The sequence below is a fragment of the Bubalus bubalis genome, chromosome 6 (genome assembly GCF_019923935.1).
Source record: "Bubalus bubalis isolate 160015118507 breed Murrah chromosome 6, NDDB_SH_1, whole genome shotgun sequence".
Taxonomy (NCBI): Eukaryota; Metazoa; Chordata; class Mammalia; order Artiodactyla; family Bovidae; genus Bubalus; species Bubalus bubalis.
Genome location: NC_059162.1, coordinates 30,863,455 through 30,884,933, shown reverse-complemented (window position 1 = coordinate 30,884,933; position 21,479 = coordinate 30,863,455). Strand labels below are relative to the sequence as shown.

Sequence of the window (21,479 nt, the reverse complement as noted above, 5' to 3'; positions counted from 1 at the left end):
TCATGGTGGAGGGTTCTGACAAAATGTGATCCAATGGAGAAGGGAATGGCAAACTATTTCAGCATTCTTACCTTGAAAACCCCATGAACATCATGAAAAGGCAAAAACATATGACAGCAAAAGATGAGCCCCGCAGGTTGACAGGTGTCCAATATACTACTGGGGAAGAGCAGAATAACAGCTCCAGAATGAAGAGACTAGGCCAAAGTGGAAATGACGCTGAGTTGTGGATGTGTCTGGTGGTGAAAGTAAAGTCTGATGCTATAAAGAACAATATTGCATAGGAGCCTGGAAGATTAGGTTCATGAATCAAGGTAAATGAGACATGGTCAAGAAGGAAATGGCAAAGTGAATATTGACATCTTAGGGATCAGTGAACTAAAATGGACGAGAATGGGTAAATTTAATTCAGATGACCATTATATCTACTACTCTGGGAAAGAACCCCTTAGAAGAAATGGAGTAGCCCTCATAATCAACAAGAGTCCAAAATGCTATATTTGGGTGCAATCTCAAAAATGACAGAATGATCTTGGTTCATTTCCAAGGCAAACCACTCCACATCACAGTAATCCAACTCTATGCCTCAACCACTAAAGATGAAGAAGCTGACATTGACTGGTTCTATGAAGACCTATAAGACCTTCTAGAACTAACACCAAAAAAAATAAATAAATAAACAGACGTCCTCTTCATTATATGGGATTGGAATACAAAAGTAGAAAGTCAAGAGATATCTGGAGTAACTGGCAAGTTTGGTCTAGAGTATAAAATGAAGCAGAGCAAAGGCTAACAGAGTTTTGTCAAGAGAATGCACTGGTCATAACAAACAGTCTTTCAACAACACAAAAAACAACTCTACATGTGGCATCACCAGATGGTCAATACCGAAATCAGATTGATTATATTCTTTGCAACCAAAGATGAAGAAGCTCTATACAGTCGGCAAAAACAAAACCTGGAGCTAACTGTGGCTCAGATCATCAGCTCCTTACTGAAAAATTCAGGCTTAAATTGAATAAAATAGGGAAACTACTAGGCCATTCAGATTATGATTAGATAGTGCTCAGTCGTGTCTGACTCTTTGCTACCTCATAGACTGTATATAGTCTTCCAGGCTCCTCTGTTCATGGGATCTTCCAGGTAAGAATACTGGACTGGATTGCCATTTCCTTCTCCACCTGGATCTTCCCAACCCTGGTGTCAAACCCGGGTCTCCTGTGTCTACTGCATTGCAGATGGATACTTTACCTCTGAGCCACAGGGGAAGCCCCAGTGAAAGTGACAAACAGAGTCAAGGGATTAGATCTGGTAGACAAGAGTACCTGAAGAACTATGAACAGAGGTTCATAACACTGTACAGGACATGGTGACCAAAACCAACCCCGAGAAAAAGAAATGCAAAAAGGGAAAGTGATTGTCTGATGAAGCCTTACAAATATGAGGCCTTACAAATAGCCAAGAAAAAGAAGAGAAGTGGAAAGAGAAAAGAGAAAAGGAAGTAGAAAAGAGAAAAGGAAAGATATATCCAACTGAATGCAGAGTTCCAGAGAATAGCAAGGAGAGATGAGAAAGCCTTAAGTGAACAACGCAAAGAAATAGAGGAAAATAATAGGATGGGAAAGACTAAAGATCTTTTCATGAAAATTGGAGATAGCAAGGGAACATTTCATGCAAAGATAAGCACAATAAAAGGCAGAAGAGATAAAGAAGTGGCAAGATCTTAATGACCCAGATAACCATGATGGTGTGGTCACTCACCTAGAGCCAGACATTCTGGAGTGTGAAAGTGCCAACTCACTGGAAAAGACCCTGAAGCTGGGAAAGATTCAGGGCAAGAAGAGAAGGGGGGCAACAAAGAATAAAATGGCTGGACAGCATCATTGACTCAATGGATGTAGTTTGAACAAACTCCAGAAGATAGTAAAAGACAGGGAAGCCTGGCCTGATGCAGTTCATGGGGTCACAAAGAGTTGGACATGACTTAGCAACTGAACAACATAAAGTGATTGGGATGATTAAATTAGTATCTTTATATAAATTGCTTAGAACAGTGCTTCATATATAATAAGTATTATACAATTGTTAGCTATTATTAATGAAAATGCTTAAGACATCTGCAACATCAAAGCTATTCAATCATTTATATTTCCATCAAAGAATAAATATTAATATTTACAGTATACCAGGCAGTGTGTTAGATGATAAGGATTCAAAGATGACAAGTATAGTCTCTTATTTCCAAAGTTTCATACATTATTAGGGAGGACAAACATTAAAGCAACATCATAATATTAAAATAAGTGTTCACAGTCGAATAAACTAACTAAAATTATTTTACTGAGGTTTGGACTAAGTACTGTTGAAGATCAGAGAAGATCAGAGAAGGCTTCCCAAAGAATAAGACTTTTAATTTTGAAGGATAAAAGTAGAAGCATAGATAAGGTGGAAAAGGGCAAAATAGTTGTGATAAAGATCCCTGTCAATCAGTCGGACACGATTCAGCAACAAAATAACAACTTTAAGCCAAATATTTAAGAGTCTCCATACTCACTTCTACAGAAAAGATTAGAGAGAACTAAACTCAGACACTTCTATGATCTTCCACAACTTTACAGTGTTTCTCTGAATTATGACTAGAATAAAATATACCCAATTTTTCTCCACATGCTGTGCCCCAATGTTTAACTCTGCCTTACTCCTTTTTTTTTTTTAATGTATGATTTCAGGTGTTAATTTCCCCAACCAAAACTGGGTACACTATTCTCTGCATAAGCAATTGTTGGATTTGATCTGAAAGGTTTTTTAAGTTGTAAAAGAAGCAACTAAATTAATTTGTATAAAATAATTTAAATTCTGTATAAGACAAGAGAGTATAATAATAACCTAGTTTACAATCATAAATAGTTTCAATTTATTCTGGGTTTCTTATCAATGATACAAACAACTCCAAGCCAAATAACTCTGTATAATAAATTACACTAAAAAATTTTGAAAATAATTTTAATGACTACTATTTACCCCAAGAACAGATATGACACATACCTGTATCTGAAGGACGTAAAAAGTCTGTGTCACAGGTGAAAAAGGTCTGATGGTCCTGAGCTGACAAATTCATGTCATAGTATGTAAGTGGCTCTTTACCAGTCACCCAAGTGTATCTTTACCAAAACACAAGAAAATATATAAATTGAACGTGAGAGAGCATCAATCAGCTATAATAGACTCTACTTAAAATTCAAAATTTACTACTACAAATTTTATTTAAGGACATTTCAAAAGCTTATTGTAATCAATAAAACAAAAGAGATAACCTACACAAACTACTTAGAGTACAATAATAAAACATCTAAAACCAAAAGGGAAAAGGCTAGATTATTCAACAAACAGTGCTTCAAAATTGAATCTGAATGGATAAAGCAATTTGACTGAAACATATACCTCATTAAGTATACTTAAATTCTCAGTGAATTACAATTAAATATGAAAAGTAAAACTACCAAGAAACTAGAAGAAAACACCCTAAAACCCTCAGGAATTAATAGCAGATAACAAGCTGGCTAATAAATTAAAATAACTCATTTTTACTTTTCACCTATAAAATTGGCAAATATATGTCATCAAGAGTGAAGTGGGATATCGATTCACACATACTCCTGTTATAAATTGGTATTTACATTTCTCTTCCCAGAAATCAATTATATAGTATCAAGAGTCTTAGCGCCACAACTACTGAAGCCTGCATGCCTAGCGCCTATGCTCCACAACAAGAGAAGCCTGTGCACCGCCAAGGAAGAGTAGCCCCCACTTGCCACAATTAGCCTGGATGCAGCTATGAAGACTCAGCGTAACCAAAACTTAATTAATTAATTATTTTCAAAAGAGGCTTAAAAATATTCACATCTAGTTAGAGGATGGGCAAATGGAATTCCATTTTACCACTTTACTTTTGTTTATTTTTGAAATTTTTCAACATTAAAAGAAGAAAAAATTCAAAGGGAAGAAAAAAAACTATTCACACCTTTTGATTCAGTAATCCTAGTGCTACAAATCAACCCTAAGAAAATAATCATATATGTGAATAAATATTTATATATAAAGATATCCTTCTAGAGTAAATGTTAACAGTGAACTATAATCTGTAAGTTATATATGGTACCTCTACAATAAAATATAGTACAACTGTTAAAATTCATGTTTTGAAGAAATTCTGTGGGAAATTCACATATGGTGAATTTCATATATTATGATGTTCAAGTTTTGTTTCTATATACGCATATATAGAAGAGAGTCTGAATGTAAACACTAATAGCAGTTGTCTCTTCATGGTAGAAAAAGGTGATTTTTTTTTTACTTTCTTTCCATACATCTCTTTATTTTCCAACTTTCTATGACTAGGTATATATTTTGCAATCAGAAAAGGCATTTTAAAAGCACATTCTATATATATGATCAAAGATTTTTTAGTTATTTAATAAGTTGTCTTGCTATTTAAAGTTTTTAGCTATTTTGCGAGAAATTATCATGAAGAAAAAAGAAAAAGCAAGTACTTGTTCACTTAGCAAAGTTTGGTACACATTCTAAAATCATAAAAAAATTTAACAATCTATATTAATCCCAAAATGATTTGAAGCAGTTAAAAAAATACATGTATAGTATCAATAACTTAGGGCTTCCCTGGTGGCTCAGCGGTACAGAATCCACTTGTAGTGCAGGATATGTGGATTCAATCCTTGGGTCAGGAAGATCCCCTGAAGAAGGAAATGGCAACCCACTCCAGAATTCTTCCCTGGGAAATCTCAGGGACAGAGGAGCCTGGCAGGCTACAGTCCACGGGGGTCACAAAAATCAGACACAACTTAGCAACTACAGAACAAAACAACAAATCAATAACCTAAATTAGAAGCAAATTTTAAAAGACTCAATAAAGTAAAACAAGGATTGAGCCATAAAATGGCCCACAGCAAAGAGTTCTATAAATTTGCTAAAGGTGGGCTATAATACAAGTCTAAGCTTCCCAGAACCACACAATAATTACCAATGCATTTTATATTTTCACATTAAGACAAACTAATCATTCAAAAAGCAGCATTAAGAGTTCCTTATCCTGGGCTTCCCTGGTGGCTCGCTGGTCAAGAATCCGCCTGCCAATGCAGGCATGGGTTCAATCCCTGACCCGGGAAGATCCCGCAGGCCACAGAGCAACAAAGCCTGTGCACCACAACAGTTGAGCCTTTGTTCTAGATACCAGGAACCACAACTACTGAGCCCATGTGCCACAATTACTGAAGCTTGTGCACCTAGAGCCTGTGTTCCATAACAAGAGAAGCCATGACAATGAGAAGCCAGCACACCACAACTAGAGAAAAGCCCACACAGCAACAAAGATCCAGCATAGCCAAAAATAAATAAATAAGTAAAATTATAAAAAAGAGTTCCTTATACTAAGATAAGAAATTTCTCTTTAAGATTTTCATGAAGTAGATACTAGATAACAAGAACAACAGCCTAAAACGTTTTTAATAAACACAGTGAGAAGTTCAAGGACCGGTTTCTTGCAAAATCCCTTAATATAGGCTAATTACATCTATCAGAAAAGGCTAGCTTTGACTTCCCAGGATGTGACTGTCCTACACTATCAAGTACTTATGCACAGGGATTACTGCTTAATCATTTTGCATCCCCATCATTTTGTACAATGTCCACATACAGTAGACATAAACTATTTCTTGTTCAATGAATTAAATGACATACCCCATGCTATCCCCAGGTAAAACACAGCCCCTTTCCAAACAAATAAAGTTATCTTTTGTCATAAGTTTCAAAAGTTTTCTCATTTACAGTAAAAACCAGAAGAGCAATGGACACAATAGTGTAGCCAGGGAATGGCAATATAAAATACAATATAAAAATAGTATACCCTGTACTGTTGCACAAATGAAATTTATATTCACATTCAGATTGATATCTTCTAGTAAACTGTCAAATAACTGTCAAATTTGAAATTGAGCACATATGCACAGGAATATGCTGACATTTATAATTTTTCTTAACCTCATGAATTCTTTGAAAAGGCTTTCTGTCATAAACCAAGGACCAAATGTACACTTATTATATATCACAAACATGGCTTGAAGCAATGTTTCTCATGATAAAAGTAAACATATTCAAGATGCAGAAAATTAAACTCTGGGCTAATCATTTTACCTTATTATATATCCGTAACTCCAACTAGAAGAGCTATGATAATCTGTAATCTGTAATTATGATATATCTGTAAAAATAAATGTTTCCATAATACTTTTACTCTAAAACCAATGCCATAATTATACTGAAAGCAAAATGTAATACCTCCTATATTCTGCTCCTCTGAAAAGATTTAGAGGATTTCTCCATACTTTACATTCTAAAAAAAAAACAAAGAGAAAGGAGGAAATTAAGACCGTTTAATCTAATGTAGTTAAATACTAATTTAGCCAACATGGTAAGCACAATGCTGGCCATGTATAACACAAAGATGAATAAAGCATGGATCATCCCTGCTGTCATGTAGCATGTAATCAAATCTAGTTATTCCCTTATTTCTGCCTCCGTAGCCTTTGGTCCACAATTCAAGTACAGCACTTACCATATTACAAAGTGACTATCTGTTTGGTTTTCAGGTTTCTCCCTTTAAAATATAAGCTTTTAAAACTTTGTTCATTTTTGTATTTCTAGAACCTACCACAGAATCTGAACTAACTTGTTTAACTGAATTACATGTGGCATGAGAATCAGTTATGTAAACTATCACCTAAACTGTGTGCAAAGTGCTATGGTAGAGAGCTGTTCTGGTCTAAGAATAAAAAGGAAGTGATTAAGTTTGCTCTGGAGAAATAAGGGGAGACTTTGGAAAGGAGGTGACATTTAAACGTTGTTTTTGTTGTTGTTTAGTCATTCGATGGACGTGAGTCTGAGCAAGCTTCGGGAGTGGGTGATGGACAGGGAAGCCTGGCGTGCTGCAGTCCATGGGGTCGTAAAGAGTCAGACATGACTGAGCGACTGAACTGAACTTAGTCACTAAGTCATGTCGGACTCCTTGCAACCTCATGGACTGTAGTGCGCCAGGCTTTAAACTTGAATCCTTTTAACTTGAACCACTGTAAAAAATGAGTAGAAGGTTGCCAGATGAACATCCTAAGCAGAAGTAGTATTAGAAAATCACACAGCATAGTTCAATTAGAGTACATGGTGGAAGATTAAAGTACACGGTAGAAGGTGAGAGGGCTGCCGTGATGGCTCAGATGGTAAAGAACCTGCCTGCAATGTGGGAGACCTGAGTTCGATCCCTGGGTTGGGAAGATGCCCTGGAGAAAAGAAAGCCAACCCACTTCGGTATTCTTGCCTGGAGAATTCCAGGGACAGAGAAGCCTGGCAGGCTATAGTACATGGGTTGCAAAGAGTCGGAGATGACTGAGAAACACCTAAGAAGGTGAGGAGAGATGTAAATGAGGCTACAGAACAGACTGGGGGAAACTGATGAAGAAGCTTATATACTACATAAAGAGCTTAGATATTGTTCTTAGTAAGAAGCCATCAAATGTTTATAAATAGAAAGATAACAAATATCAGGTCTCTGTTTAGATCAGCAGTTGTCAAAGTACCATGCATGGAACTGCAAAGTAACGACACATTTCATAATAAATGAGAAGGCATTATTTGCCTTTTTAACTTTTTGAGTGAGTGAAGTCGCTCAGTCGTGTCCGACCCTTTGCGACCCGATGGACTATAGCCTACCAGGCTCCTCCATCCATGGGATTTTCCAGGTGAGAATATTGGAGTGGGTTGCCATTTCCTTCTCCAGGAGATCTTCCCAACCCAGGGACTGAACCCAGGTCTCCCGCATTGTAGGTAGACGCTTTACCATCTGAGCCACCCTGAGAGTGAGGGCGTCCTTAAATTTTGTGCCTCAAGCATCTGACTTGCCTCACACTAGTGCAAGTCCTGCAAAGTTGGGCTGATGGTACAAAATCAATGGTTTGTAAAACTGCTAGTATTTTAAACTAGTAGTCATTGGTTCCTCACCCCTAATCTAGTAAACAGGCAAAAAAATATGAAAGTTGTCTTCAATATAAGCAATTGTTTTTTGAGCTGAACTAACTTATTTTTCTGTGGAGTATCACTTTTATCTGAAAGAATCACCAAGAGACAACTTTATGATTATTCAGATAAATACCTGGCAGACATTTTTCTCAATGGTAAACAAAGTAGGTCTGCCAAATTCAAGGAAGAAAAAACAGTACTTGCTGCTGATGATAAAATATGAACTTTCAAGTACACATTAGAATTTTGAAAAACTTATGTTACCATGAACTTGACAATTTCCCAATACTTAAAGGCTTTTCTGTGAAATTAGTGGTGATATTAATAAATCTCATTTTTAAAAACTAACAATGTATCAATATTTGGAAGACAAACATAACTCAGGGAATGAGTATTTTCTAAATGAACAATGAAAGACCCATTCACAATGGGACACCAAGGGATTTTAATGTAACAGAACATGAAGAGTTAATTGGTATAGCATCAGATTCCATACTCCAACTAAACTTTAAGAAAGTATCTCTCAGTAAATTTTGCTGTTGTATTAAAAAAGAATATCCACAACTTTCTGAAAAGGTTATTAAACTATTCTTCCCTTTTCCAACTATGCATCTGTGTGAGAACAGATTTTCTTCATAGATGTCAACCAAAACAACATTTCACAACAGGCAATGCCAGAAGCAGATATGAGAATAAGCTATTTTTTTTATTAAGCTAGATAATAAAGAGATTTAAATGAATGTAAAGCAATGGCAGTCTTCTGATTAAAATTTCCTATTTGGGGAAATATAATTATGTTTCATGATATGTGTATTAGCTCAGGTTGCCCTAACTAAATACCATAGGTTGGGGATAGTTATATTAGAGGTTAGAACTTCAACACATGAATTTGAGGTGGGAGAGAGACACACTTCAGTTCATAGAAATATGTTAACATGCAATGGGTTTCTGTTATTTTTAAAATAATTAATAAATATTGTTAAAATTTGTTTCAATTTCTAATATGGTAAATACTGAGCATATAATCACTATTTAAACAAAAGCTCTGTGAGGTACTCAGTCATTTTGAAGAGTATAAAGATTCCTGGTTTGAGAACCACTTTCTTATAGTAAGGGGAGAGAATGTGCTAAAAGGAGAAGTATCATAGGCAAGGAAACTAGTTAGGATGCACAGCAATAATCCAGGAAAGAGATATCTAAGGCCCAGATATGGGGCAATGAATGCTGAACTAAAAGAAGGTAGAACAGAGTCAAGGTAATTTTTGAGGGGAAAACAATGAGGGTCAATAGTCTGGAGAAGAAAGGGGAAATAAAAGAGCTATTATCTAAACAATTCAAAGGTTTCTCTTATGGAAATTAATAGATTTTAGGATTGTGGAGAGTATCTATTGAAAGAAAATTAGCAGCTTCACTTTGGACTGTAAGCTTAGGATTGCTGAGGGCCATCAAAGGTGAAGATTTCTAGCAGAGTTAGAAATGTGAAAGTGAAAGTGAAGTCACTCAGTCGTGTCTAACTCTTTGCAACCCTGTGGACTGTAGCCCACCAGGCTCCTCCATCCATGGGATTCTCCAGGCAAGAATACTGGAGTGGGTTGCCATTTCCTTCTCCAGGGGATCTTCCTGACCCAGGGATTGAACCCAGGTCTCCTGCATTGCAGGCAGAGGCCTTAACCTCTGAGCCACCAGGGAAGAGATCTTGAGGGCAGAAATTTAAAATCGGCTCTCCCAATATATATGTCTATGGAAGACAATATTATAGAATAAGATGCAGATACCCAGGGAGAGAAAGTGGAACCAAAGGACTTTGACTCAGTCTCACAACAGGGTGTAAAATTGTATAATGAATGCATTATTGTTATAATTATTTACAACTGGACTATGAGCTTCCTTATGACAGATCTATGTCATATTCATTTTAACATGCCTTATTTTTGAGAGCTTGTTTGGAGGTTCTAGTAGGGGAGCGCAGCTACTCGTATATCCTTGACCAAAGACCGGTCCTCCTCTCTCAGGGATGGTCATACTATTCCACCGAGCACGAAGCTTTGGGAGGGATGCACATGGAGCAGTGAGGGAGGAAGGGAACACCTGCCTAGCCAGCCAGATAAGCCGAATCAACCCTGGTGACCAATGGGGTGACAGATGTCGCAACCAGATCACCCTCACAACCAATATGCCTTATTCTTAAGAGTTCTATAATTATTTTATGAAAGGGGAGAAAGGAGAAGAGGAAAGAAAATTACCATTATTCCTTCCCATACTTCTTGAATGGCTGTCAACCCCATCCCTACTAATCCTGGTCAACTCCCACTCATACTTTATGGCTCAGTTTAAATGGTTCTTTCTCAGAAAACTTCCCTGACCACACATAAAAAGTGCCATCAATTTCACTCAAGTAGTATTTTTCTACTAAACTAATATAAATTTCATGTTTGGTTTACTGAACAAATGAGACATTATGGCATTCTACAGAATTAACTCATTTGTATTATTACCATATGATTTTAACCTACACCAAATGAAAGTGAAAGTGAAGTCACTCAGTCCTGTCCAACTCTTTGAGACCCCATGGACTACAGCCTACCAGGCTCCTCTGTCCATGGGATTTTCATACCAAATCAAAGGAACAATAATCCAAAAATGTCACTTCTATTTGGCTTCAAAGATTTTACTTTCCTAATTGTATAATTACTAGATACATATATAAGAATGGTCTACAATTTAAGTATGACAACAGAATATTCATACATTGATAACAGATTTTGATGTCTTTGTAAATATACTGACAAGAAAAAATATTTTTCCTAACTTTGCTCTCTTGGCTGCTGTTGCTGCTAAGTCGCTTCAGTCGTGTCCGACTCTGTGCAACCCCATAGACGGCAGCCCACCAGGCTCCTCTGTCCCTGGGATTCTCCAGGCAAGAATACTGGAGTGGGTTGCCATTTCCTTCTCCAATGCATGAAAGTGAAAAGTGAAAGGGAAGTGGCTCAGTCATGCCTGACTCTTAGTGACCCCATGGACTGCAGCCTACCAGGCTCCTCTGTCCATGGGATTTTCCAGGCAAGAGTACTGGAATAGGGTGCCAACTGCCTGCTCTCTTGGCAGAGATGGCTAATTGTCTCTGTTCTCTCCTTTATCAGTAATAAGATCCCCTTATCACCTGGGCACATGTACATTGAGAAAATGATTACAGTTTCTAACCTCCCTTACAGCTAGTTCTAGCCATTTTTATTTGATAAAGATCTGACCAGTAGAAAGTAAGTCAAAACAGTATGTAACGCTTCTGGGAAGTATCCCTGGCTGCTATGGGGAAAGTGTCTTTCTCCTGGCCTGTTCTCCTTCCTCCTGACTAGAATGTGGACATGATGGCTGAAGCCAGAGCAACTGTCTGGGAACACAAGGAAAAACTGCACAGGAGATGGCAGGCTAATAAAACAGAAGGAGTCCAAAAAAAAATAGAAGGAGTCTAGGTCTCTGATGATCATTGCTCTCCATATCAGCCATTAAACCTATATTTAAAGGAGACAAACTTCTATTGTTAAATGTTTTCTATCTGCCACGGTCAAACACAATCTTAACTATACAGCTCTGAAAACACATTTCATTTCACCTGACAAATTCTGCCTGCTGGTTTCGCTCTCTCTGTTGTTGGAAGGAGAACCTGGCTCTGAAATGCTGCTTTCTGTTCCTCCCATCAATGGTCGCAAATGGCTTACAGAAACTTGCTCAATAAAAGATGTGCCATGCTTATGAAAGTACCACCATTCAAATATCTGTGACAAAGAAAAAACATCTTTCATTTAAAACAGAACTGATCAGCAGATATGAGCTCAAGTCAAAACATTCTCTCAAGACGTTCCTGTTTCAGTCTTTTAAATGTACTTTCCTTCCAAAAAACAAACCAAATACAAGATTCCCTGATAACACATACCAAGCCAAGGTAAAATGCCTTTTTGTAGCTTTTTTTTTTTCTTTTTATAGCTTTGTCATACAATTCAGACAAGCTTAGGCAACACTAGAAGAAATGTCTCTAAATAAAGCATTTAAAAAATAATAAGTGTCTAAGCTATTAATAATATGTTACAATGTCATTTTAGTCTATCTGTAGCACAATTAAAAGAAAAATAATTTTGAAACAACTAATATGATGTGCTTAACCACTAGACTAGGGTTAGAATTCCCAGTGACTCCCAATTCAGCCATACTTTAGCTGTGTGTTTTCTATAAGTCACTTATATTCTCAGAACCTCAATGTCCTATTGAGCAAATATGGTTAACAAGAATTAGAAGTTTTTCTGAACAATAAAATACTAATCCAGTATTTGGCAGTACTATTAATGTAGGTTAAGAGTCAAGTTGCTTCCCATATTGAACTATTTAAAAATCAGGATATTCCTTTCTTTCTGTTTCCGCAGTTTATCGCTATTATAAGAGGAAATCTAAAGCAGCTCTCTGTGTTGAATTAGCAGAGTGTTTCATATTTGGATACTCCAGCCTTTTCAACTCCCTTTGCTGGCTTCTTTGGGTGTGAGCTTAAACGACATGCCCAAAGGGAATTTTTCCTGATTCCACAGAATGGAAAACTATTTTATGCACTCCCATAGGCTCTTTTTTTCCTTTCAGAGTAATCTTTGTACTCGTAATAACTAAACAACTGGCTTTGCTGCTATTCTTCAAGCTCCCAAGCACACCTCTTCAGGTAGAAATAACACAGTACAACTAGCTTCCTCATTTCAGGTGGTAAAAGAAATTATAAATAAACTTTGCTAATAAATACTCATCAATATTTCAAGGGTAATGACACAGTTCAACCTTTAAAATGTTACTTGAATTCCTAATTTTTATAAATTTAAAACTCTGATTTGAAAAAAGTAACAAATTTTAAAAACTGTTTTACATATTATATGTTATGAATCAATATTATATATGTATGTGTGTGTGTGTGTGTGTGTGTGTGTGTGTGTACGTTTTCTCCCCTCCTTATAAATGAGAAAATTAGGACTCAATTCATGTTACTTGCCCAAATGGCAGAGTCAAGATTCAAAACTACATCTGCTGGTTCCAAAACCAGTGCTTTTTCCACTATATCAGCTGTTTAAAGATATTTTATCTCCTTTATTTAGATTTTTATCAGTTCAGTTCAGTCACTCAGTCATGTCCCACTCTTTGTGACCCCATGGACTGCAGCATGCCAGGCCTCCCTGTCCATCACAAACTTCAGGGTTTACTCAAACTCATGTACATTGAGTCAGTGATGTCATCCAACCATCTCATCCTCTGTTGTCCCCTTCTCCTCCCGCCTTCAATCTTTCCTAGCATCAGGGTCTTTTCAAATGAGTCAGTTTTTTGCATCAGGTGGCCAAAGTATTGGAGTTTCAGCTTCAACATCAGTCCTTCCAAAGAATATTCAGGACTGATTTCTTTTAGGATGGACTGGTTAGATCTCCTTGCAGTCTATTCTATGGCAAAATATGCTAAATTATGAAAAGGATTTATAAATCAATAAATTTGAGGCTTTTAGAAACAGAGTTTTCATCCAGATTTCCTCAACAATTTTTTTTTAAGTCAAGAGAAAAGTCTCTTTTTCATCTTTAACAAAATGGTAAAGTGTCCCTATAGAAAAAAAAACAAAACTCCAATACAAATGCTATTATTTTTACATTTCTACTATAGTTACAGAGCACCACCTAGAGAAAAAATTCAGAAAAATTTCATTCACCATGCATGCCATAATACTTCCTAAGATTTTTATCTGTAGCAGTATTTTTCCAAAGTTGATACTAGGAAACACTAGCTCCTAAGGATATTAATAAAGATTACAAAATTTTTAAAAATCTTTTTAAATTAAAAATGACAGCATGGTTAAGTAAAGCAAGAGAAAACTGAATTAAACAGGTTTTTGTGTAACTTCTTAGAATAACATGGCCAAAATTCATCAAGTGCTACTACGTTGTTGTAAGTTTTCACACACATTATCTCATTTAATCCTCATAACTATGAAACTGATACTATTTTTTATCTTTTTTTGCCAAGTCAGGCAGCTCATGGGATCTTAAGGTTCTGGACCAGGGATCCAACCCGACCTTCAGCAGTCAAACCAGGGAGCCCTAAAACAATGGACCACAAGGGAATTCCCAAGTTGATACTATTATAATCCCCAATGTATAGATGAGGAAATTGGAGCTTTAGAAAAGTTAATTCACTTGCTCAAGAAGTCACACAACTAAAGTGATGGTTAGTCTAGTTTCCAAACTCTACTCTTAAACACTCTAGAGAGGTAAAACACTCTAGGCAGGTAGACTATAAGCCCAGTTCAAGACACATAAATTTTTAGTCTGCTCAATGTTGCCAGTATTAAAGTACTGGAAGACTTAAGATAAAAACTTTATATTCAGGTTTTCTTGAAATCATTTGAAAAAACTGAAAGTTCTAGTAATACGGTCTGCAAATCTACATGGCAATTATCTTTAGCCTTTTCTAGAAGGAACATAGCCTTATTCTAGAAGGAACATGTACTGTCCAGATTAGAGTCTTCAAAGTAATTAAAAATTTTACTTTTTACACTCTGCCCATTTTACTCATTTTTGTTACTAAGCCAAGTTTACGAGCATTTAGCTGGGGAATTCACCTCCCGCTACACTCCCCACAATATACAGTCTTTTATATGCAAACGAATACTACCAATCTCTAAAAGTAGAGAGGAAGTTGCAGTGTTTTTTATAATGCTTTTTCACATTTTAAGAATGCTAATCTATTAAGTATTTATAATTATAACCACTTAAAGAGATTTGATTTTTAGATAAACACCAAAGCATGAAGGAAATGGAAACTACTTACAAATATTAGTCCTGATATCAAAGAAGATGTCCCTGTAAGTGCCACATAGAATTTGGGTGTCAATGAATTTAAAAATACTGTCACTGCAAAAAAAAAAAAGTCAAAGTTTAAAAGTACTGAAGTTACAAATATGTAGGTGTCTTTATGAGTGGAGGAACATACATAGATTAATATCTAGTATGAGATTCATTTGAGAAAGCTGTAATTTTTTAAAAAGCTACTTTGCATTATCTTAAAAATGCCTTCCCACATGTAAAGAGATCATTTAGCTTGCTGTTGAGAATAAAACCAAGAACATCATAATTTAGACAAGACCTTTTGCAGTTCCACCACATATATTACAAAGGAGGATTAAAACTATTTCCTAATTATTTTGGTGAGATCCAAATCAGTGTTTCAAATTATAGGGAAGGAAATAGTGTAGTATTTGACAAGTCACCTGGAGAGGCAAAACAGCCCAAAGAGAAACTAAGCAAAGCAAACCAAGTGCTTCCTATACCTGATTCACTGAAAACCTGGACCAGACTCTTCACTTCAAATAATAATCTCATAAATACTTTGGGTTTTAGAAAGAAATAAAAATCTGTAAAGTCATTGACTCTCATCTGAATGGTATATCTAATTAATATGTAAAAAAAAAAAAAGATAAACTCAATGAGTAACATTTCACTGAGCGTACAAACCACTAGTAAGCACTTCATTAACCTGTAACAGAAACACCAAATTAGCTTTTTCAAACAGTCTAGGAAGGTCAATTTATCTAGCTTGTTTTAGTGTGTTAGTTGTATCTGGATTTACATACTCGGTTCTTAAAAAGTCCAAAGTATTTCAGAACATTATCTCAGTCTTTCATGTTATCTCACAGACTAGAAAACGGAACACTTGCCTTCTCTTTCTACAGAAAAATAAAACAGCACTGACAGTCAAAATCGTCACACAATAGAAATACTTCCATTTTAATCTGAGGTTGCCGATTTGTAATGACTTAGTAAGAGGCCCTGGCTCCCATCCACTCTGACGCGCCTACAGCTAAAGAATATTTGCAGAATCCAAGGGATCACCACTTCTTAGATGTCTTTAGGTCTTCGGCCCACACTACACAGCAAGCTCTCTACGAATGTTGAAAGAACGAACTAAGGAAAGTACCCACTACTGTTTGTCGCTCTCTTTCTCTTTACTTCCTGTATTGTTCTATTACTCAAGATAAAGCCTAAAACAGAGAACGGACAAAAATACAACGGAAACTATTTCTTGACAAAGCTATTTTAAAACATGAGAATAGTTGGCTAAGATCGTGGTGTTTTCTCTTAGATGTGTTGTTGTCTGGGTGTGGGTTATCTCAGCTGAGTGGCGGGAGACTCAAAGGGTGTGCATAAATTCTGCATCCAGATCTGAAATTGCTCTCATCTGCTCTATCACCTGAAGCCTACAGCTTGTCAGGTGGTTTCTCCTAGGGCGCCAGAATGCCTACGAGAGAGGGCGGATCTTAAGAGTTCCGGGAGGAGCCGGCGGCTGCAGCTCAAGTTTGACAATCAGCTGCGGCCTCAGAGAAAAAGAATCCACTCGGTCGCTTAAACTAACTCATTCGGCCCTCCAGTGATAAGGAAATCTCTGCCCTTTGGCCTTTGCCCCCGACACCTCTAACTGCCCCCTACCCCGCACCGCCGCCCGTCCCCGGGGAGCTCTGGGCCTCTCACCCGCTGCTAAATTCTCACACAGCCTCAGCGGGACCCTCAGAGCGTAAAGCAGCCCCAGCCCCGCCACGAACCACAGTGAGGCCCCAGTGCCCGCCAGACCAGCCCGCAGCCGCTCCCTCCAGCCCAGCGACGGGCTTAAGCCGGGAGCAGAGGCAGAAGGAGACGCCGCAGCAATCGCTGCTTCACCTAAGCCGTCACTGTCCGCCATCTTGCCGCTCCCGCTGGCGCCGGTAGTTGGGAGGGGAGAAGGGCAGGAAAGCGGGAGTCGGGAATCCTGGGATAGTGGCGGACCTAAAGTTGGCCTCCGTGAAAACTGATAGTCCCAGGGAACGGGGACGAAGATCTGAAAAGTGGAGGAGCGCCCCAGGACTGAGCTACCTATTCCTTCCGAGGGAGGGAAAGGGCTGATGGCGGCACCTATTCTGGAGGAACTGAACTGTGACCCCCGGAGTGAAGTGTTTTAGCCTCCAGACGAGTGAGGGTCGCCTTCCACCCCATTCCTAGGGTTGAAAAAGCCACCAACCGTTCCAGAGTCAGAGCAGCACTAAGCCCTTTGGGCTCGGCTGTCATGGAGAGCACTGATACTGGGAAAATCTACAGGAGTAGCGACAGCAATTTGGTCGGCTGGAGTTCGGGCGCCAATACCAATCGAAACACTCTCCCAACGTCCCATAGATGAATAGGGAAATGGCTGCAGCTCTGGCGCCAATACCAGTCGAAAACTCCCAACGTCCCCAAAATAAGTGGGGAAATGAGTGTAGCTCAGTGAGAAAGATATTAGATTTAAAATTAAAGTTAGCCGACTCCTTGGGCGCTGGGGCCCGGGGCCATCACCCCCGTCCGTAACTGACATGGCGCTCTCGCGGTCGGCGTTTCCGGGCGGGTCCTTCGGACGGCCCTCGCAGTGATTCCATCACTCGGCTTTCTTCCCAGCCTCCCTCGCGCCAGGGCCGGGCTGGGCCAGAGCAGCCCAAGATGGCCGACTTCGAGGATCGGGTGTCGGATGAGGAGAAGGTAAGGGGTTCGCCTCTCTCTGTTGTCTCTTCCCGGGACAGGGTAGGGAGGCCCGACCTGACTGCGGTGGGAACCCCGGCAGTGCCCCCAGGAGAAGGAAGCTTCTCGGTCTGTGCCGGCATACGCTCTCCGCAGTCGGGACGCTTCGCTGCCCTTTTAGGGGCTTTCCTCTGCCTCACGGTGGCCCCAGTTCCCCATTCCTCAACTCTCTTACTCCTGGGCCTGAGGCATAACCCAGTGGTCTTCCTGCGAGAGAAGAGACTTTCCGTTATTGAATTGTGACTGTGGACCCTTTTTGTATTTGAGAGAGGGCAATGATGATGTCGCGACGAATCAAGAAGCAATTATTTTACCGCCTTTAGCTGTTGGGGCTCACCCCATCCCCCCATTTTTAGATATGATTGGGGCTAGTTTAGGGCGAGTCACTTCCTGGTCAGGGTGGCCTCTTAACTTCCCTTTTGCTCCTCCTTCCTCAGGAAGTGATCTTGCTGTCACGACTCCTCGACAGGGAGAGGTCTCTAATATCTTGGCCACCTATCCTCCTACACCTCTTTTCCCACATACTACCGGCTAAACTAACTCGCGGTAATAAATGTGTAAGCCCCGGAGACATTGGCTTCAGAATCTGAACACGCTTTTCTCTGTAACATTCCTTTGGTTGTATGTATACGGCCCCCGCGGTGACTCTGTCCCTTGCGTCTTTTGACGATAATTTTTGAAAATCAGTTTTCGATTTTTTTCTTAACAAGATTAGCCAACGAATTCTTTCTTTTTTAACTCGAGAAAGGTTTTATGTCGCACATAAACTTAATGTTCACACAGGCAAGTCTGGACAAAGCTTCCTGCCTTCTTTGGTGCTCCACTGTGATGTCTTTGATTATAGTTGAACTTGTCAGTGTGTAATTTGTATGCTTATTTCTTTAAAAGTGTCTTAAGAGAATATTCCACCTTAGGTGGAATAATTTTTTTCCTGACAACTGCAAACTTTTCATAACAGTTTGTCAGGCTTTTCAGTAAATAGGTTAAAGATTTTAGAACTTGTGAATATTACAATGATTTCACAACATAATTCGTATTAGGACAAGGAATTTCCCACAGTGACTCTTACAAAATGTACACCTCTGAATGGTCTGTAAATGTATCTGGGTTTTCTTGGACTGTTGATGATCCAAGAGTCCTTTGTATGGAATAACTTGATATATCATATACGCCATGCCATTTTGAAATGCTGAAGAAAGCGCTGAACATTCACAAGCCATTGAACAACACTTCAGAATTAGATTTCCTCTTACTTGGAAATCAGTTCTCATAAATGTAAGATTTAGCGGGGCAAGGGCATTTTATACTATATGTGAACTTAATGCTAGAGAGAAAACTGTTAATATAATAAAGTGTTTATTCTAAAGGCAAAAAGTTATAATTCAGATGAAGTTAAATTACAGTGAAAATCATGGGATAGCAAAGCATTTGTTAGCCCAACTGATGGTCCACTTAAGCAAAATTTCACTAGGAATTTAAGATGATAAACTTTGAAGTTTACCAGTGTTGGGTTTTTGTTTTTGACACAGGGTTAGAATGCCTTTTTAATTAAACTTGGAGGAAAAATACATACTTCAAAGTGTAAATTAAGATGTCTCTGGATATTAACAGTGTTGAAATTAGTGACATTAAAAAAATAGCCCTAATTTTATAGCAGCAGATGTGTGACCAGTTTTCTCTTATCTCCCAGCATACTTCTTTTGTAGTTTAATTTTAATAATGACATAGCAAGCAAAGCATAATTAGTAAGGTAAATCTACTGCCCAAAAAATGTTGATGAATTTTATATTCAGTAAACAGGTTTTAGATTAACTGCATTGTCTTCATTAGAGTAGATAAGAATAGCTGATATAAAAAAAAATCTCATATAATAAATCCATATGACTGAGATTACTGAAATTTTGTTAGATTCTTTATTCCTAGAGATGAACTGATATGCATTTCTCTATTGTGGATCAGTAGGTGAAAATAAAGGGTTTTGACGTCAAAGATTACTTCCATTTTCCTTCAACTTTATACTTGACCTCTTTTCCTCCAGGCCTTTTAACTGAATTCAAGAACTGAAAAAGTATTTTTCTGAAAAGACTTGTTGGTATGACTACCTTAGCATTCATAAACAAGATGCTTGTTGTACAAAACTTTCACAAGCAAGGCACTATTATAAAAAAGATATTTTCAGCCTTAGTTTGTATATTGATTCTTCCTTGAGGGTGCTGTAAAATTTTCATTTTTTTCTTTTATTAACTAAGATATCAACTGCATTTGATTTTATTTTTTGTAGCACACATGTGTCATGATGCCAAATATATTTTAATATTGCTTTTTATCTTTGTTATATTTTCTGAAAACAGTGAGCCCAAAGGTGAATTTGGTGGTGATGGCCTCTGATTTCCTTGCAAGTATTTCTGTAAAAGCTAGTAAAACCAACCATTATCATAACTAACTGCTGAAGTTTTTGTCACTTTATAAAGAGGAAGTTGGGTTTTTTAGCTTCTGCATCGTTACCTGAAATGGTCATGATGAGCTGCCTAAATAAAACAGGAAGTTGAAAGTGTAATAACTTGCAAAAATAAATACTTTTAGTTTTATCCTAGAGTTCAGTTTCTGAGAATGAGCTCTACTCATCTAGAGTCTTCAGTTACATGGTTCCAAATGCTTTACAAGACCAAAATGAAAAGATGCCATAATTAGGAAATTTGGGTATGAGATAAACTACTTGTTTGGATTCTTTGCACTGACTGTTTCCTTTATTTCATGATTCAGCATTTTAAACACATAAATGCACACAGAATTTTAGGGTTGAAAAAAGTGCCACTGGTACATTTTTTTCTTCAACCTAACAAGTGTAATGTTTGTGTACAGCTTCAAAAGTACCATAACTGAAAATTGGATCTCTATGCTTTAAGTTTAGATAATACCGTCTTTAAGACACTTCTTGAGAAATAGGTTTATCAAAATTATATAGGAGAGATGTGAAAAATGTTGTAAATAGATGATGAAATTTGAAGGCTTTGTTAGAGATCATGAAGATACTTATACTTTTAAAGTGGATTTCCTTGATTATGTGATACCTCCTTAATTTATTAGGTGAGTTATTACTCTTTAGAGTAAAGTAAACCCTAAAGCTTAATGGCCATGGCTGTTTTGTAACAAGTCATTCATTAGAATTAATACTACTGTTTTTAAATCTTCTGTTGGCTTTGCTGAGTAGTATTCATATAATCTGTTACAAAATCTTGGACAGGAGCACAAAGCCTAAGCAGGTACAAACTCAGGCGCCCATTTTTGGTGAAGAGTGTAGGTTTATTATATTTCTTCAAGAACATCTAGCTATTTTATTAGGACCAGCCTTAAAGCTAAGCAAAGCATTTGTCAAAAAATTCATACCCCATGTTAGTCTGATTCAGAAGCCATGCTTTTCTCACTATACTATTTTTAACATATCCATGAATGAAAAAAAATCAGAGTAATTCATTTAATGAATTATATTAGATTCATTGCCGGGGCAGATGCTGTCCCTGAAAAGGCTGAGCCCAGGTGTGGGAGGAGCGGCTGCCTCCTGGGCAAGGGCATGTGCGGAGACCCTGGGTGGAGCTTGGAACCCGGGTCCCTCAAGTCTGCCCTGCTGACTCTGTTGCACTCCTGTTCCTGGTGACCCTGGGAGGAGGCACCCCGCAATGGGAGCTTTGCGCTGAGCCCAGTGATGACAGCGGGGCCACAGTTTACCAAAATGTGGCAGGAGGCCCACACGAAGTTGGCGGGTGGGGGAGGTGTGTGTTCTGGGTCTTTGTTGCAGGACATAGCCTTTTC

At 38.0% G+C, this 21,479-nt stretch overlaps 2 protein-coding genes across 24 annotated transcripts in view; one reads left to right on the top strand and one right to left on the bottom strand.

Moving 5' to 3' along the window:
• ST7L (suppression of tumorigenicity 7 like) overlaps positions 1 to 17,590 on the bottom strand; it is a 144,073-nt gene extending 126,483 nt beyond the window's left edge. For 11 of the 23 annotated variants that reach the window (XM_006071496.4, XM_006071495.3, XM_025288080.2 and 8 more), the window contains exons 1-5: positions 16,617 to 16,824; positions 14,920 to 15,002; positions 11,693 to 11,855; positions 6,352 to 6,406; positions 3,046 to 3,161 (exon numbers count right to left, since the gene is read on the bottom strand). In XM_006071496.4, coding sequence (XP_006071558.1) covers positions 3,046 to 3,161; positions 6,352 to 6,406; positions 11,693 to 11,855; positions 14,920 to 15,002; positions 16,617 to 16,824 — 625 coding nt within the window. The other 12 variants (XM_025288086.2, XM_025288083.2, XM_006071499.3 and 9 more) reach the window with 12 other exon arrangements.
• CAPZA1 (capping actin protein of muscle Z-line subunit alpha 1) overlaps positions 17,556 to 21,479 on the top strand; it is a 42,463-nt gene continuing 38,539 nt past the window's right edge. The window contains exon 1 of the mRNA XM_006071494.4: positions 17,556 to 17,630. Within this exon, the coding sequence (XP_006071556.1) occupies positions 17,592 to 17,630 (39 nt within the window). The 5' untranslated portion in view covers positions 17,556 to 17,591. The remainder of the gene's footprint in view (positions 17,631 to 21,479) is intronic.